The sequence below is a fragment of the Centruroides sculpturatus genome, unplaced genomic scaffold (assembly GCF_000671375.1).
Source record: "Centruroides sculpturatus isolate CEXI.00-Female unplaced genomic scaffold, Cexi_2.0 scaffold285, whole genome shotgun sequence".
Taxonomy (NCBI): Eukaryota; Metazoa; Arthropoda; class Arachnida; order Scorpiones; family Buthidae; genus Centruroides; species Centruroides sculpturatus.
The window spans coordinates 496,316-516,448 of NW_019384647.1; the positions used below are offsets into that span (position 1 = coordinate 496,316).

The 20,133-nt window shown below is 28.3% G+C and overlaps 1 protein-coding gene across 1 annotated transcript in view; it reads left to right on the plus strand.

Moving 5' to 3' along the window:
• The first annotated feature begins 610 nt into the window (after positions 1–610).
• LOC111626215 overlaps positions 611–20,133 on the plus strand; it is a 200,516-nt gene continuing 180,993 nt past the window's right edge. Inside the window, exon 1 of the mRNA XM_023369527.1 lies at positions 611–825. Coding sequence (XP_023225295.1) covers positions 735–825 — 91 coding nt within the window. The 5' untranslated portion in view covers positions 611–734. The remainder of the gene's footprint in view (positions 826–20,133) is intronic.

A 20,133-nucleotide genomic window follows, 5' to 3' on the forward strand; every position in this document is an offset into this window, starting at 1 on the left:
GTTTAGGAAGACGGGTTCGTTAGTAGTTATTAAAGATACGATTTTAATTTTCTCGTTAATTAAGTTTAAAAATGAATTTTTCGAAGCAGAAAAATGACGCTTATAAAAATATATTATAGCGTTTAAAATAATTCAATTTAAGTAATAAATAATTTTAAACTTTATAAAATATTTTTTACGGTAGTTAAAAATATTTTATATAAACAATTTTTCAAAAATAGTCGTTAAAATAATTATTTTACTAAAGTCCCTATACATCATACGCGACCATTCGAACGTTAACATTAAAGGTAACTAAACAATTTATATTTATGTAGGCTATATATATAAATATTACTGTCTCGTCAAATTAATCCTTAATTCTGCAGAATATTCTTATTAATATCCCAAAAAAATAAGAGAAGTGATGAAGAATGATAAATAAGAAAAATGAAAATTTATAAGAAGCGAAGCAATTAGGCTCCTTTCCATATGTTTTCGTTAGTCGACGGCAGAGGGTAGAATCGTCGCTATTGAGGTTTTCTCTGGCGTTAGATTGGTCGATGACCGACCATGTGACAGAAGTGAGGTGGAGTGGGGAGGCCACGAGCCTTGCAGTGCTGCTGGGAAGACGCCAGTTCGGAATTGGCTTTCATCGCTTTTACTTGTCACAGCCATGGACTCCTGGATTGAAAGAGACAGAACGGGCTGATTATTCCGACTTCTCAACGTCTCTGAGAAAAAAGATAAAGGAAATGTCAGCTTATGATTTTAGACGGATGACTTTGTGCCACGTGACTGTTACCACTTTTATTCCACTTCTACTCACTGTGGTCTTTAATTGTGGTAAGTTTTAACAAAAAAATGATTTTTGGCCCGTAACGGAATCTTTACGATTATATTCAGATTACTTTTTTTTTTTTTTAAACCACTAAGTAGAATGAAGTCGATTCAAGTCCATTTGTTATACTTCCCGTCCCGACCGTTTAGCCTGGGGCATTCGCCTCTACTTTTTACTTCACTAGTAGAATAGAGCAACAGTCCAAACTCGTTTTAGACTGTTACAAATTCAAAAAGTTCTCTTTAAGATTATAGCTTAGTTGAGTTGGAGCGTGTTAACAAGTTGGATCGTAAAATTCTTCGTCCCAATCGTACACGGTCAATAAGTTCGCTTTAAATTATTCCAACGACTCCATTTCCGAATTGACTCACTTGGATGATTGTAAATTTTGGAAAGTGTGCTTAACATTTCGTCATTTGTCCTGCAATGTTTCACAGAATCAGTTTGCATAAGAGCTTAATGCACGTTCTCACTCAAAATAGTCTCATAACAAATACGAGTTGATAATGACTGGGATCCATTTATGTACGGATTCAGAAAGGTGGTAATGATCGGCGTGGGTGCAACGTTGTCGTTCTCTGTGTATGTGCACCCTACTCAATCGATAGATTACATTGTATTTGTGCTTGCAATAATACAAACGAACGGTAATTCGTTTGTTTGTGGCAACTTCTAGTTTGAGTTTCGCAATCCAGATGTGTTTAACTACTTTCTCTTAATGAGCGATTCGATTACTGTTATTCTCCGACTTAACAGTAATTATAGAGTTTTGTAGTTAGTTCCAATTAGGTGACGACTTCGTCAGCAGTTTAGTATTGCTGCGACAATAGTTATTGCAGTTTAATTATTGTTGATCAGCATTCGCCAGATTTTATAATTCATAAGTTTAATAATCCTTTCCTTTTAAATTTACCGATATTATATTTATCTACACGTGATATAAATTTTAATCGATACTTTATAGTGATAATTTCATATATTTTCTCTGTAATTAGTAAAAAAATTTCAAAATATATTCATTAAAAACTTAGGAAGAGACAGCTTTACTTTATCGTGCAGTAATTTATAGTTAACAATTATCTTAAATGAATTTTATAATTGTAATTTTTTAATTTTTATTATCATAAAATACTTATTTATTTGTCAATAACGTATCTTAGCTTAAAGCATTAACTGTTAATCCAACAAGGCTATATTGTGCATACCTGTGCAGGCCTACTTTATAAGAAGCCCCAGTAACATGTTATAGAATATTAAGTTAATTTTGTGTATAAGATTAACATTTATTAACTTAGGAAAGATCTGTTTGTAGCTATTTCTAGAACTCTTAGCTCTTAATTTATTGCTAAGAACAATTACCATAAATCATAATTAGTTTAGGCCTAATTCTCTTATGATGCTCCTATATCTGAAGAAGGAATTCTTTGACTCAGTAAGATTATTATTTTTTAATTAATGAAATGACTAATAGCTACTAAAAGGCTTATCCTATTCATAGATGACCAAGGCAATCTTTACAAGAATATAAATTATATTAAAGATAAGACTCAGCCGATTTTCCTTGTTAGAAGACAATTTTAATTGCATAACACAGTTTGCTTTTTAACACAAACTCATTATACAATATAATAGAAACAGAATTTTCATTATGTTGAATCAGCTAGCGTACTGACGAGTGTTAAATCAACAAATTTCCGTCAGGACCTTTATATCACTCCTGTTATCTCCCCGCTCAGCAGGAGTGTGTAGACAATCATATCAAAACTACAATGCTATAGCTGCAACTGATAAATACAGTCTAATCCAAAATGATGATGTCCTCTTGGGACAATCTCCTCTCTTAAACAGTAACTTTCAGTAGCTCCTGATTTTAAGAACTGTATTAAATAAGCTAGATAAAGTAAAACAAATTTCTAGTTTTATACAGTACAAGTTTACTTAAAGGGAGTGGCAATTATAACGAGCTGGTTCGAGATATTGTATATACTAATTTTAGGCCTTCTACTAAGTGGTTTTTCTTATAATTATCGTGTAAAGATACTTTTATTAAACAAATAACATCTATAAATGTAAATTTAATGTATACACTACCTGTTTGACACGTTTTTGTTTCTTTTTTTACGAATATGTGGTTTATATGTTAAGGTAGCTCTGGCTGTTATAGGCCTGTTGTTAGTAACATGCTCAATTGTTCAATTAGTATGTAAATATTTTAAAATATTTAATATATATATAAATTAGTTGTTACCAAACGCGAAAGTTTGTAAAGATTTATATTTTAAGTTACGGATCCAAAGCTGTAAGTTACAAAGATTTATTTGAAATCTAAACACTTTGGCTTATTAAGAAGGCAAATTTGGCCTTGATGGCGACTCGATCGGAAAACGTAACACGAGTCCTGGCTTTGTTCATGTTGTTGTTGTAAGGGGAAAAGATGTAAGTTGTTTGTGGTTACCATGGTAACAGCATGAGCTATGTTTGTTTAGGAAGACGGGTTCGTTAGACATATGACACCTACCAATGCTTTTTCATGACTTTGATCAACCTCATCATTAATTCATGTAAGAGAATTTTAAAGATCGAAAACAAAACGCTTCGAGGCTCACAATTAAAAACTTACTGAATTAATTATATTTTTAAAACATTAACAAAAGATAAGTGACATAGAAGATTCAAAAGAACGAGAATCAAGCGCTATTAAAGTAATAGTAATTTGTTTTGAAAGTTATGACACTAAGATTCCATTAGTGTAACCAATTGCTTAATCCAATAAAGATGTACTAGTTCGGATAGGCCTATAAGAAGTGAAAGCATTGCTTGAATAAAAATAAAATCGAATATAGGCTTATAATAGCTTAGACGAATATGCCATTCAACATTTTTTTGTTGTTAAATTAATAAATAGTAAGAAAAGTATAGTTTCAATCAAAGAACATTTAATCGTTTTCTGATCTGTTGTTTTTTTACTTGTTTTTAGCACCATTTCGAAGCGTTATTTTCATTTAAGTTATAATTTTAACATTTTTCTGAAGGATTTTTCATGCTTCTTTTTCCTTTTTTTCCAAACATTTTCATTTCATTTTTCGAGTCCCGTAGCAGTTTTTACTTTTCTTCTTCTTTTTTAAAAAAACGTTTCTTTTCCTATTCTCTTCTATTATGTAACATTTTCACTTCTACTTTACCAAATAAGACAATTTTCTCTTCTTAGTACTTTTCTTCTTTCACTGTTTATCTGTGATTCACATTTCTCAATCTCTTCTATTCGGATTTTTTCCTCTCTTCTCTCTCGTACACACACACACTCCCTTCTCTGTGTTTATTTATTATTTCCTTCTTGTGTTTATTTATTATAAATTCTTCTTTCTTTATATCTGTATAGAGAGATATATCCGTATCTCGATCGAGCTAGCAATAAAAGTGGTGGAAATAGTTAAACCATTTATTTAAAAAAATTAAATTATTTTTCCATTCAGCCAATTGGAAATTATCGTTGGAAATTTTCGTGCGAGAAGAAAAGAGAAAACTGGCTACAGCTAAATCCAGATAACTTAATAGCATTCAACAATGTTTCCAGGACACGGTTGGAAACGAATTAAGCATCTAATCTGATTATGGACAGAGTAAGAATGGAGGTAAAATCAGAATTGTAGCAAATGCCTTCAAGCATTTCATCAGTATTTCTCAAGGTGGTTGATTTCTTGTTATAAGTCCTAATGGAGTAGCTTTGATCAAGAAATGCAGTGTTTACAACGTATTAACAATTCATAGGAGACGAGTTCTTAGTAAAAATTTTAGAAAATGTTTATAAAATTTTATCAACTAAGTTTTTTTTAATGTTTGTCTACGTTATAATAAATTAACAAAGCAGAAACGGAAATAATTTGCTTGGAATTAGAAAATTTAACAAGGCTTTCATGGATAATTTTGTTTTCGTTCTTATAATTAGAAAAAAGGTTCGATTATAGATTCGATCTCTTCGTATGATTTTTAAATTGTCTTTTTACAAGTATTTATATATAGCAGCTTTATATATAAAGCTAAAGTTTTATTTTATTCCAGAAACTATTCACAACGTTATTTTAATTTTATTAAATGCCGAACCATTATATTTAATATTTATTTTTGCTATATTTTGTAAATTAAAAATTTTTATTCAGTTTCCAATTCTTTGTTTGTTTTGCATATTAATTATTTACAGTTTACAAACAGTTTTAAATACATACATTTATGAGATATCTTTTCTTAAAATGTTTAAGTACTGTACAGTTTCCTTCTTAAATATAGCCTATCTAGATAATAAAAGAATCTCTAGAATAGGCATTTATACAGCAGAAATTGAGAATTTAGTTCATTTATATGACAAATTGGACATTCGTTTCACTAAATATCTTCTATCAGAATTATTCTCTCTGGTTACATAAACTATTTGTATCATCCGTTGCATGCATTTTCGCTAATGAACTGTAATTCATTCGTTATTAGCCTAATATATTTTGAAAAAATAACTAAAAAATTGTTAAATATATAAGTAATTTTCCGTAGATTTATCTCTAAGAATCTTCTTCAAAAAAATGAACATTTTCTTCACTTTATATTCGTTTAGTCACGATATTTTTTTCTTTAATCGTAACCTTTTAATAAAATTGTGTTTGATAACAAAAATTCGGAAGAAATTATCTACTTTTAAACTGAAGCAAAAATAGAAGAGTCATAATCATTACGATTCATTTCATAACCAGTAATAAATCGAACGAATTAAGTACTAAGTACAAATTCGTACGATTCATTGCTTCATAAATTACTCTTCTAAGATAATGAAGAGTCATCCACATCAACGGAAGAATGAACCGAGTGGTTGCAAAAGTCACTTCTGCTTTATTTCACATAACCCTTAAGAATGGGTATCTTAACTAAATCAATAAAGTTTTATTGATTGTAACTTTAAAATAATGTTATAATAACTTAAAACACGCATTTTCCTCTTAGCTTTCTTCCTCGGTTCTCGAAAGATGAGAAGTGCTGAGTCGGTGTTTTCTGTTTGGTGTTTTGTCACCGCACGAGGTTAGAATTTATAAGATGTGATGCTATGTTTCAGCATTTGTAATTTTAATGAAAAAAATGTTTTTATGAATATGATTATGTATATTACTTCGACCATTTCTCTGTATTACGCGCCGTGACTGTTTAATAATTCGTTTGTTTTGTGCACTTTAATGAATTATTTCATTGTTTTAACGAATTCGTTATTTCTACTGATAAAAAACGAGCGTATATTTATATCACAGTCCATTCTGACTTTCGTAATAACCTGTAACTAGTTATTATGAAAGTTATGAGGAGAACGAAAAGTGAATTTTTATCAAAAATATTAGATAAATAACATTGAATGGTATTGAAATGATGGTTTCCTTGTATAGTATTCTTCCCCATTGAATTCTTTCCCAACTGACGTTTCAATTTTGAAAAATATTTAACTGTCGAGATAGGTTCTTGCATAGAATATTCTCATTCTGCTACCTGCTTTATGGAAAAACTTCATTCTTATATATGATTTTTTTATGGGAAAGTGAACATTTACAGTATTAGTACCTTTTTCTGAATAAAAACCCTTTTACTATTGATGCATCTTTCTGCATAGTCCTATTCATTTTCTATTCTTTCTACATAGAATCCTTCATAGTCCTATTCAAGTTTGCGCTTTTCTTCAAAGTGAGTATATTTTTTTTAAGCATTGACACCTTTTTCTTCAATTTTTTTGGTCGATTCTATGGAAAACTTTTCGTAGAAATCCACATATTGGGACGTGAAAAGAGATCCGATTCTTTTTTAAAAATCGAAGATAGTTTTTATGAGGTTAGATACGATAAATCCTAAAAAGAAAGGAAATAAAAAAGACATATAAACGAAGAAATACCCTTTTGTTTTTCTGGATATTCTAAAATATGATCGCTTTCGACAAAATTTTGAAATTCAAATTTTTCTCTTTTATAATTTTATAACACAAGATCAAAAGTGAAAAAGAAAATATCTAAATGCCTTAATAGAGAAAATTTTGCATGAAAGATGTTCTAAAGAATATATTCAATATAAAACATAGGATTTAATAAATATAGAAAGAACTACACTCAGACACGAACATAGCTGCAGTTTGCCTTCCAGGTGTAAAGACCGTTGGGTCTGAGGTTTGGATATTTCCGATCCCTGAGGTGAGATCGTTCAACATTTACACAACAATGTATGGAACTGTGAAAAGACTGGCTTTTGTGCCATCGTACGTCTCACACCATCAACGGACATGTCATGCAGTTTCCAGTGGTGTCAACTGTTACTGCAAAATCCCTCTTGGTTCACCAGAACAGTTCATCGATTCTTGAAGATTTAAAACCGTCTAACGCATCTTGAGAAGCACGAACGGTTACGATTTTATGTCGACTTTTTACTTATATTTATTTATGTTATACAGTGGATAGGACGTTAGTTTTCATTAATTTTTAATGTTTATTTATTTCGATAGGTTGTACTCTTGTTATATTTTCAATTTGTAGTTCACTGTGACTTATTTAATTTCTGCGAGATGCCCATCTTCTCTTATAATTCTTGCTCGAGAATCTTTCTACAACGATCCATTTAAGCCAATTCTTGATAGATACTTAATGTAGAATTGATATAGATGAAACAAGAAAAGGGAGGAGGATGAGAGAATTTGAAATAGAAATAAAGCCAGGAGGAGAATAATGTAGTAAATTACAATAAAGTAACCAAAATAAAATATAGCCAATAAAAATACTTGGTTAAAAATTTATAGACCAATAATTTTAAAATCGTGTCATAAAACTGAATTTATATTCTGAGGATTTGTTTATATATAGCCTATATATGAAGACTTGTATATATATATTATATACGCGTGTAAATATTTATTTATTTAATTCAAATAAGCATCTAGATGAAAAGTCTATACATTGTTTTATTTTTTACGGTTTCGGTTTATAACTTAATTAACTTCAAACGGATAAGGACATTCGTCAAGAACACTTATATAGAAAGGAAAAGCAAGAAGGATAAAAAATTCTCGGCATCCAACACTTTCCTATCTTAGAACTATTTTCTTTCTTCTATCGATTGCCGTGTCCGATTTTCATCACTTTTTATCTTCCTATCCTGTCAGGACGTTTCTTTCTGGCTGGACGGCATTTTCTGTCACGGTCATCTTCACGCTTCTTTTGTCCTGTGTCGAGTTTCTGTCACGTTTGCTGTGTCATTTTACCGCTCCTCACGTTTCTGACATGCTCGTCATGTTCTGCACCTTTTCCACTTTATGCTACGAATTTCTTCCGTATCGGGTGAGAAATAAGTGACAAATGGTAGATTATCGGTTTTTGAATCATTAAATCACAGATGTCAAATGGACTCCATAAGCATAAATCACTTTAATGATTGCTTATTGTATAATGTCATTGGTTCATTCGAATTAAAAGATACGCCCATAGAAGGTCTGACTCATTTCCTGATACATAACCTATTCAGTTTATGAGGTCTCAGAATACCTTTCGATGATAATATAAGTGCTTGAATATGAAACTAATTACTCGTATAACTATATGCGCTACTAGCTGGTTATATGAGTGTTCCCATGTGGTGTTATTGTCTAATTGGATCATCAAGTGGATATTATGCCTCGTTTAAGCATAAACAATTATTAATATGCGAATTTTGCTCTTTAAATTCGCATTGATGCCAACGTTGATGAGTGTATAACTATATATTGACCTAAACTTTCGCTCTTATGCTTCGAGGGAGAGCTTTTCTGTTATGTTATATAAGCGTTAACAATAGAATAAAAATGCACTGGCATATTGCCATTTTCAGTTATAAACTAACCTTTTATTAATTAAAAAGTTTAGATAAAATGCTTCACATTTATAAAAGTTTAATAAAAATTTGCGATTTATAAAGCTTGATTTTGCATAATTTTAAGGTCTGTTTACATTTTAAAATGTGAATTTATAGTTAAAAATATTTTAAGTGTATTAATAAGTCATTAAACTTCATGATTCGATAGGTTAATTAGGAGAAAATTACAGTAATATATTNCTAAAAATACAAGAATCTATGGATATTAAAGTATAAATCCTTAAGGGTCAAACTCAAAAATTAATAGAGTCAGGAGGCCCCGCAATCTTGAGTTTGGCCCAACACGATGGAAATGTTGGGTTCCGCCCAAACAGTCCCTTCTTCTCTTTAACTTTTCATAACCTAGAAGACTATCATCTGATCTCATCTCTTCAATATCATGATATTTCTAATCTGAACATCAGAATACCTCCTAATGTGTTATCCTACTATCTTCTCTCTCTTTCCCAATTTCGTTTCTTCTCTTTTGATTGATCTTTCCTTTCATTCTCTTAGATTATTTTTATCAAATTTATTTACTTTAAACATTTATAACCATTCGTTTATTATTCATGTTATAAGTATATAAAAATATTCATATAATTTATTATATTTATTCCTAATTTTCTTATAAAATATTTATATAGGCCCTATGTTTGTGTGTAATATTAAATTTAACTCCTTTCGAAAAATAGCATTGCAACGTCGAAATAAGTTAATAAATTCTATTGGGAATTGTATCATTTATTTCATTTATAAAATTCTAAAAGTTTATTATATTTTCTATTTTATTCTGCAATTTATTTTCGATTTTAATTAATCACAATTTCTAGATTTGAAAAACACATTTATCCTTTTTCAAAAATAAGTAAAATTAATTGATGTGTGCCTGTTAAGGATTCAGATGAGACATGACATTAATATAATTTCAAGATATTTCTGAAATTCAGAGTATTCATTTTTAGCTTTTCAAATGTCTGTGTACAATAAACATTTGATATTTTTCTTAATTATAATTTACTATAAATATATTATTAATATTAATATTCTTTAAAAATTAAAAAAAAAACTGGTGTATAATATTTATATAGGCCTTTCTATATACTGTATACACTATAAACTTCTAATTTAAAACACATTCCATTCTTAAAAAGGAATTTTTTTAGAAAAAAGTTGAATAATAATCTGTGTAACTGTAATTTAAAAGAAATCATTAGAGCTTAAAATGTTAATAAAATAAAGTATAATTAAGTAAAAATATAAAATAAACAGAAAAAAATATATATTATAAAAGCGTCATTAGATACAGACGTTGAGAAACTTCGAATTTAAGACACGCCTGAATTTTAAGTTCAAAAACATGTGAAAAATGCATATTAAATTTGAATTTAGTTTAATGCTTTATTTATTATGTACATAATTTAAATAAAGTTAATATAAATTATAAAAAGAAACACAGATAATATGTAATCCTATTTAGAATGGATATACAGGAATTATATATATATAAACTCGGTCTATATATAGTTAAAATGAACTTTTATCGTTTTAAAAGAACTTGGCTTTTTAATTTTACACTTTTCATAAAAAATTCAATGTCTAACTCTTTAAATTCTTTTAATATTAAACGACGGATTATATCTATCTCTATGATTAGTCTACATCTATTATTTTTGCTCATTAGTTTTTTAAAAAAAAAGTATTTAAAAAATTGTGATTAATTCGGATTGAAAATAAATGATAAAATAAAAATGAAGATAAAATTATATAAATGAAGTAAATAATTTAAAGCTGACTATAAGTCCTTATTGTAATTTACTAAAATATTTTTATACGTGTATATAATATGTTGTATACATAAAAGTTACAAAGAAGCCANCACTTTTTCCACTTTATGCTACGAATTTCTTCCGTATCGGGTGAGAAATAAGTGACAAATGGTAGATTATCGGTTTTTGAATCATTAAATCACAGATGTCAAATGGACTCCATAAGCATAAATCACTTTAATGATTGCTTATTGTATAATATCATTGGTTCATTCGAATTAAAAGATACGCCCATAGAAGGTCTGACTCATTTCCTGATACATAACCTATTCAGTTTATGAGGTCTCAGAATACCTTTCGATGATAATATAAGTGCTTGAATATGAAACTAATTACTCGTATAACTATATGCGCTACTAGCTGGTTATATGAGTGTTCCCATGTGGTGTTATTGTCTAATTGGATCATCAAGTGGATATTATGCCTCGTTTAAGCATAAACAATTATTAATATGCGAATTTTGCTCTTTAAATTCGCATTGATGCCAACGTTGATGAGTGTATAACTATATATTGACCTAAACTTTCGCTCTTATGCTTCGAGGGAGAGCTTTTCTGTTATGTTATATAAGCGTTAACAATAGAATAAAAATGCACTGGCATATTGCCATTTTCAGTTATAAACTAACCTTTTATTAATTAAAAAGTTTAGATAAAATGCTTCACATTTATAAAAGTTTAATAAAAATTTGCGATTTATAAAGCTTGATTTTGCATAATTTTAAGGTCTGTTTACATTTTAAAATGTGAATTTATAGTTAAAAATATTTTAAGTGTATTAATAAGTCATTAAACTTCATGATTCGATAGGTTAATTAGGAGAAAATTACAGTAATATATTTTGAAAATTCTCTTATTCTGGATAAATTACCGTAAAAACCAACTGGAAAACTAGATAAAAAGTTTCTTATTAGTTTATATTAGAATTATGTTTACATATTTTCATATTTTCACAAATTAGTAAAATCTTTTTAGTAAGATTCAGAGCGGAAACGTTGAAAGATTTAGCAAGAAGATGAAATTCATCAGTAGATTGACCTAAGACCAATTACGCTAAAGTCTATATAAGCGGCGTGTTTGAACCATAGAAAATTTAAAATTTACGTAAGGAGTAATAAACTGAATCACTTTAAGTCTTTACTGTAGAAACTCCTAATTACTACTGTTATTGTGGAAATGATGCTACAATCACATCTCAACAACAGTATAAGCTGTCATTAACGAGACGACGGTTAGTCTCACAGATACTGACGGATTTCATTGGAAACGATAACCTCTTTCTAATTAAGTTCCAATGTCATTAAAAAGACATCAGGTACCTCCAGGAAGAGTCATAATTAAGTGTTGCAAACAAACAGTGTTGTACAGTTCGGGTACCATTGTTCCTTGCGGTGTCATTAAGACTGTAACCGTGCGGGTGGTGTTATTATAAATAACGTACCTGGGTAGTTCCAGAGCGGAATGCTATTGTTTTAAATGTGGAATGCAATAAACGAAATGTTGAAACGATAAAAAAAGAAATGCAAATTTAAACCTTATCAATTGTAATTAGTTACCAACAAAGCTAATCTTCTTTCTAACAGTTTTTTAAGGTTTTTTTCGAAAAAGATTTACGTTCGTAAGGCTGCAGAAAAAGCAATTGAAACCTTTTAGCGACTATAATCGGATTGAATAAATCTCCTGTATACAGCTTTAATGTTTTTTAAATATTTCAATCGAATAAGGCGAAAAATTGAACTTTACTTCTTCACTTTACGTTCTACAAAGTTTTGTACTCTTTATCAACTGCAACTGGGTCTTAGAAGAAGGAGGAGGAGGAGGAGAAGGGGAAAAAATTTGTCAATAGCTTAACCTAGTTTTATTTTGGATCGATCGTCATAAATGCTTCGCAAAGAATATTGGATCGAACAATGATGAAAAACATGGACCCCGTTTCTCTTTCTATATTCTATAACGCTTTATTTAAATCGAGAATTTTATCTCTTAAAAATTCATCGAAGACCAGGAAAATGAACTTTATTAAAATTTAATATATTTTCTTTTTTAAATTTAATTGTTAAAAATTTGTAAGCTTTGCTTAGCTTAACGCTATATTGATTTTTACTAATCGTATGCATTTTAATAGCATTATCAGATAAAATATGTAATTTCTTCTTGCTTGATTTGAACAGGTAAAAGTACGAAGGATTTACGAAAATTTCAATTTTAAATTAAATTTTTTTTTCTAACATTCGATTTTTTTTTCTCGAAATGTAAAAAGTTGTTCCGGCGATAAAACAGATTATCAGTTATTTACGATCCCTAGAAGGTTATGATAGTCGTTTTAACTCGAGTCGATTTGCTACAAATTGAAAAGTTCAGAAATACTTTTTCTGTCAAACTGCGACAATAACAAGGAAGGAGCTGTTGACTCACGGGACACTGTTGACATTGAAGTAGGTCCAAGAGTTCGCTTACCTTCATTACGCTTATAAACAAGGCCAGTTTGTTCCTTCAATAGACTGATAGCAAGAAATCGATCGGATTTCACACTCTGCTCCACTTCCCCCATCTCACAGTACTTCACCTCTTCTCCCAAGAGAGTAACCCCTGAAGACAACATCAATCGTCAAACAGAATCGTTACCAACATCCGTTGTTCCACATTAGATTGGACTGTGTACTACTTAATTGACGCCAGACTGGACAGCCATGGTCACTGATTGGTGGTCCCGGGGGAGAAAAAGCGAAGAAAGTTACCCCTTGCAGTCCACTCTTCTACAAATAAAATTCCGTGCAAAGCTTACAGATCTTCTCATTTCTTCATCGATTGATTGGCATGATTCGCAATTTTTGTTGAACTTTCTCATTTTCGTTGTTGAAATGTCTGTGGATAGAAAGTTTTCTCGTCTTTATACTACATCGCTTTTTTCTTTTTCTTTTTTTTTTCTAACAGTTAAGTGATTTCAGTTGTAGTAAGAATGTCAAAGAGTGATTCTAGTACGAGTTAACTCTTTAGATAAACGAGCCTCTTCGGGATTGTGTGAAAAGTGGAATACTTTAATGTATTTTAGGAATTTTCAGTTTAGGTTAGAATGAAAATTGAAAATAAAATCCTTCACACTACAAGATGTAAATTTATGTCCTATCCTTACCTTTATCATTCTAATAAAAGCAATATACTCCCGTCTTTCTATTTATTTCAATTTTTCTCTTGATCAAATGTCATTCGTTTTGTCTGCTTGAGTTTTACACGTCCCAAACGCTGTTAAAAAGAAATATAAAACAGATGTATATGATGTGTAATCCATCTGTATAAGACATGCTTTGTGAAAGCAAACCAAAATGAAAAAAATAAAATAAAAAAGGATGCAGTCGTTCATCGTTTACTTTAAAAAGTCCGTTGGATAAAATAGAAAATAAGTATCCAAATAAATTGTTTTACAAAATAAATTCACGCTTTATCACTCTTAAAAATTTACACATTTAACATTAAAAGTAATCCTTAATTGTACGACAATTAAATATTAAAATATTTAAAATTCTACTTTATTATCATTAACTCTAGAATAAAAATTAAAAATATAATATTGTTTAAAATTAAATATTAATTTAATGGCTTTTTTTAAGGGAAGAAAAACAAAAAATATATATATAAAATTAATTCCACAAGAAATTAATTATATATCTCTATTTTCGTTATATATATTCTAAAAGTTCTTAACATTATCCCGGTTTAGTGTCCATAAATCTGTGAGAAACAATAGCATTGTTATAATCGAGGCAACGATATGATGAAACGGAAAGATCATCGAATGGCTCCTGTTGATTGACAGTTATGATCCGTGTCCAATGAGAGTTCCTCTAATAGCCTTTTCCCATCTTCTGTCAATCATTTCTGTACTATAAAAGTGTTTCATTTGTTGCACATTCCTTTTTATCGGCTTTGGCTTTTTACGGTATGACACATTGTAGAGGTAGATCGGATTTCTCTCTCTATCCACACTATAAACTGCCTTTATCTACTCAAACTGCTGAAATTTTTATGTTGAATAAACCGTTTTTAATTGTTATTTTCCAATTATCTTTCTTAGTAAATTCTGATCAAAACAATTTTCTGTAATTTATCTGTCTAGACTTCTAAAAGGAGCAAAAATAGAAAGGAATGCTTTCATTAAACATGTCAAAACTTATTAAATCTTATTTAAAATTTTTATAATTAATGAAATATTCATGAAAAGTTATAGGCCTACATATTTTTAGCGAGTTTTTAATAACAATTTCCTCAAGAAAAAGTCTTTCTTTCTTTGACAAAACATTTATTTCTTCGCTGTATTGAAACGTTATCACATGTTTCCTCCATATACCTTAATTTAGTAGAATTTTTTTCTTCTTCCAAACAGTTTTTATCGGAAAAAAATTTATTTTTTGATGAATATTAAACTTATATTTTTTTTTTATTTAGGAACCTTTAATTATTTCAATATTCGCTTCATTTTCTTTTCGGTAAAAATCTCGCTTCTATAAGAAGCTTTCAAAGGGATAAATTCCCATTCTCGAGAGACAGTATGAAGATCATAAAAAACAGTGAATTAAAAATTAGAAAGGTGATATTTAATTAAAAGTCGATCTTTCAATTATCAACTTTTAAAACCTTGTTCGGGGTACCTTGACCATATCATGTATTAAATGAGCCGTTGAGAGTCCCATACTAATATCACGTTAGAAGATAATATGATTATAGTTGTGAAATAGTAGATTCTTTCTCTTTTATTCCACATTCAGTGCTCGTCTTTGTATCACCTACGTGCCGAACTGAAGCTTGACAAACAGTACAGTGACAATAGAGCGCAGTTAACAATCACCAAGCGTCTAGATGGAGCCCAGGGAACTACCTGCTGACAATAAACCTTCTAGGTTATCGATCATTGTAGGAAAAATAGAAACTGAAGAACGTAGACTTCTTGTCCTTTCAAAAAAGCAGCGATTGACTATTGCAACGATACCATTCCGTTGAGAACCTCCAGGATTGAATGTTGAGAACGTACCATGCAGAAAGGAATGATTGCTTTGGTCTTTCCTCCACTCCAGATTGTTATATTGTTTCTATCAGATTTATTTTCCATAATACTTATCTACAGGAAAAAAGAAAGAAAGAAAAAAAAAAACGAAAGAAAATACATTTCTTCCGAGTTTAGATATTGCCACGGAGAAAAACTTGTTACTACATCCCTTTATGAATTTTTAAAGTTTACAAGAATTCGTTTTTTTTTTTATAATTTTAAATAATAAAATATTCGATTTGGATATATAAATTAATATTTAAGTTACGTATTAAAGAATATATGCATTTGTTAAAGTAATAATTTCGACCATAAATTTGAACTCGGATAAAATATATAAGTTGTCAGTCCACAACGTTGATAGTGAAGTTAATAATTATGACAGAATTCATTCAAGCAATAAAAATATTTTTCCTTATAAATTAATAAATTATTTTTATAATATTCTACTATTTCATTAAGTTTTAGTTAATTCGTTTTCATATTTTATTGAAATAAGATTAAAAAAAATTACAGTCAATTCATACAAAACATGTGAATTAAGAGGTAATGTACTGTACAATGAAAGAATGTATTTGAATGGATTTTATTCGCGATCATATTTATAAGATTTCAAAAAATTTAATTCTTAATCTAATATCTGTAAAAAGGATGACTCTAATTGCTAATTGAAGCAATTGGTTACAGAAATTTAGCTAAATGCTTTAGACATATTAATGCATAGAGTGACTCTTAATGGTATGACTTAATTATTGATAAAATGCATTTTACATCCTATTTTCTGGTAATTTCTTTTTTGAAAATAAGGAATATTTTAACATTAGCTTCATCTTCATTTTCGTCTCCTTCATTAGACATATAAATGTATTTTATATTACCTTCTCCATCTTCATTGGACTTTATGAATAACTTAAGAATAATCTATATATAAATATATTTTAATTTTCCAATTTTTCTTAACTCGGTATTTATTTAAAACATTAAACTTTAAAGTAAAAAATTATAAATCTTTTAGAATTATCAGATTTTCGCAATGAAGAAAACTAATTGTTCTTTAAATAGTTATATTGATTGGTTAACCCTATAGATTAAAGAATGTCTTTAAAAAAGGAAAGATCTTTAATGCTTAAAAAAGTCTTCTTTCTCCTTCCCTTAAACTTAAAAAAAGGTAAAGTAAGGATGTAATTAAAAGTGAATTTAAATGTTTCCAACACTTTTTATTTTTCCTTGATGAGTTTTGAAATTTCTTACATTTAATTTTTACCTATTTAAAGATTTTAAGACTCCAAATAAATAAGATATATCTATTTTAATTAAAGGAAAATATTTAAAAATTTAAAATTAAGGCTAAACGATTATCCAAATTGACTCTTACACTCATTTATCTTGTGTAATTCAACACTTTGCATTTATTTACTAAATAGATATAATTGAAATTATATATGCAAATGATAGAACACATGCTAATCATTTAATAAATATGTCTAACCACAATTTTACATATGTAAAATAGATTATTATTGAATGTAAACATTTAAAGAAAGTTATCATAACTAAAAAAAAAAATTCAAAATAAAAATTATGACAGTTATAATTTAATTTATAAACTTTCAGAGGAAAAAAATTGGATTTAAAATTTATGAATTGTCTACCAATATAATTATTTGAAAAAAAATAATATATTTATACATTTTTAGAATTATTATTTTATTATTTTTTCTTTAAATTTAGTTTAAAAATTATTTTTGTTTACTTTAGAAGGGAAAAGACAGAGAGAGAGAGAAAGAGAGAGGAGAAAAATAGAGGAAAAAAATTGTTAAGAAATACAAAAATTCCTTCTGCCATTGGTAATCTAACAACATTGATCAGTTGTCTTACTTTGTTATCTTCTCTGCCATTGCAGAGAAAGAAAACAGTCTAGATTAATTATTTCAATATTCGCTTCATTTTCTTTTCGGTAAAAATCTCGCTTCTATAAGAAGCTTTCAAAGGGATAAATTCCCATTCTCGAGAGACAGTATGAAGATCATAAAAAACAGTGAATTAAAAATTAGAAAGGTGATATTTAATTAAAAGTCGATCTTTCAATTATCAACTTTTAAAACCTTGTTCGGGGTACCTTGACCATATCATGTATTAAATGAGCCGTTGAGAGTCCCATACTAATATCACGTTAGAAGATAATATGATTATAGTTGTGAAATAGTAGATTCTTTCTCTTTTATTCCACATTCAGTGCTCGTCTTTGTATCACCTACGTGCCGAACTGAAGCTTGACAAACAGTACAGTGACAATAGAGCGCAGTTAACAATCACCAAGCGTCTAGATGGAGCCCAGGGAACTACCTGCTGACAATAAACCTTCTAGGTTATCGATCATTGTAGGAAAAATAGAAACTGAAGAACGTAGACTTCTTGTCCTTTCAAAAAAGCAGCGATTGACTATTGCAACGATACCATTCCGTTGAGAACCTCCAGGATTGAATGTTGAGAACGTACCATGCAGAAAGGAATGATTGCTTTGGTCTTTCCTCCACTCCAGATTGTTATATTGTTTCTATCAGATTTATTTTCCATAATACTTATCTACAGGAAAAAAGAAAGAAAGAAAAAAAAAAACGAAAGAAAATACATTTCTTCCGAGTTTAGATATTGCCACGGAGAAAAACTTGTTACTACATCCCTTTATGAATTTTTAAAGTTTACAAGAATTCGTTTTTTTTTTTATAATTTTAAATAATAAAATATTCGATTTGGATATATAAATTAATATTTAAGTTACGTATTAAAGAATATATGCATTTGTTAAAGTAATAATTTCGACCATAAATTTGAACTCGGATAAAATATATAAGTTGTCAGTCCACAACGTTGATAGTGAAGTTAATAATTATGACAGAATTCATTCAAGCAATAAAAATATTTTTCCTTATAAATTAATAAATTATTTTTATAATATTCTACTATTTCATTAAGTTTTAGTTAATTCGTTTTCATATTTTATTGAAATAAGATAAAAAAAAATTACAGTCAATTCATACAAAACATGTGAATTAAGAGGTAATGTACTGTACAATGAAAGAATGTATTTGAATGGATTTTATTCGCGATCATATTTATAAGATTTCAAAAAATTTAATTCTTAATCTAATATCTGTAAAAAGGATGACTCTAATTGCTAATTGAAGCAATTGGTTACAGAAATTTAGCTAAATGCTTTAGACATATTAATGCATAGAGTGACTCTTAATGGTATGACTTAATTATTGATAAAATGCATTTTACATCCTATTTTCTGGTAATTTCTTTTTTGAAAATAAGGAATATTTTAACATTAGCTTCATCTTCATTTTCGTCTCCTTCATTAGACATATAAATGTATTTTATATTACCTTCTCCATCTTCATTGGACTTTATGAATAACTTAAGAATAATCTATATATAAATATATTTTAATTTTCCAATTTTTCTTAACTCGGTATTTATTTAAAACATTAAACTTTAAAGTAAAAAATTATAAATCTTTTAGAATTATCAGATTTTCGCAATGAAGAAAACTAATTGTTCTTTAAATAGTTATATTGATTGGTTAACCCTATAGATTAAAGAATGTCTTTAAAAAAGGAAAGATCTTTAATGCTTAAAAAAGTCTTCTTTCTCCTTCCCTTAAACTTAAAAAAAGGTAAAGTAAGGATGTAATTAAAAGTGAATTTAAATGTTTCCAACACTTTTTATTTTTCCTTGATGAGTTTTGAAATTTCTTACATTTAATTTTTACCTATTTAAAGATTTTAAGACTCCAAATAAATAAGATATATCTATTTTAATTAAAGGAAAATATTTAAAAATTTAAAATTAAGGCTAAACGATTATCCAAATTGACTCTTACACTCATTTATCTTGTGTAATTCAACACTTTGCATTTATTTACTAAATAGATATAATTGAAATTATATATGCAAATGATAGAACACATGCTAATCATTTAATAAATATGTCTAACCACAATTTTACATATGTAAAATAGATTATTATTGAATGTAAACATTTAAAGAAAGTTATCATAACTAAAAAAAAAAATTCAAAATAAAAATTATGACAGTTATAATTTAATTTATAAACTTTCAGAGGAAAAAAATTGGATTTAAAATTTATGAATTGTCTACCAATATAATTATTTGAAAAAAAATAATATATTTATACATTTTTAGAATTATTATTTTATTATTTTTTCTTTAAATTTAGTTTAAAAATTATTTTTGTTTACTTTAGAAGGGAAAAGACAGAGAGAGAGAGAAAGAGAGAGGAGAAAAATAGAGGAAAAAAATTGTTAAGAAATACAAAAATTCCTTCTGCCATTGGTAATCTAACAACATTGATCAGTTGTCTTACTTTGTTATCTTCTCTGCCATTGCAGAGAAAGAAAACAGTCTAGATTTTATATTCTAGTAAATTTTAAAATTTATTAGTCTCATATATTATTTTTTTATACTAAAAAAATTGTACATTTTTCTAATGTATTTATATGTATTGATTTTCCTTACTGATAAT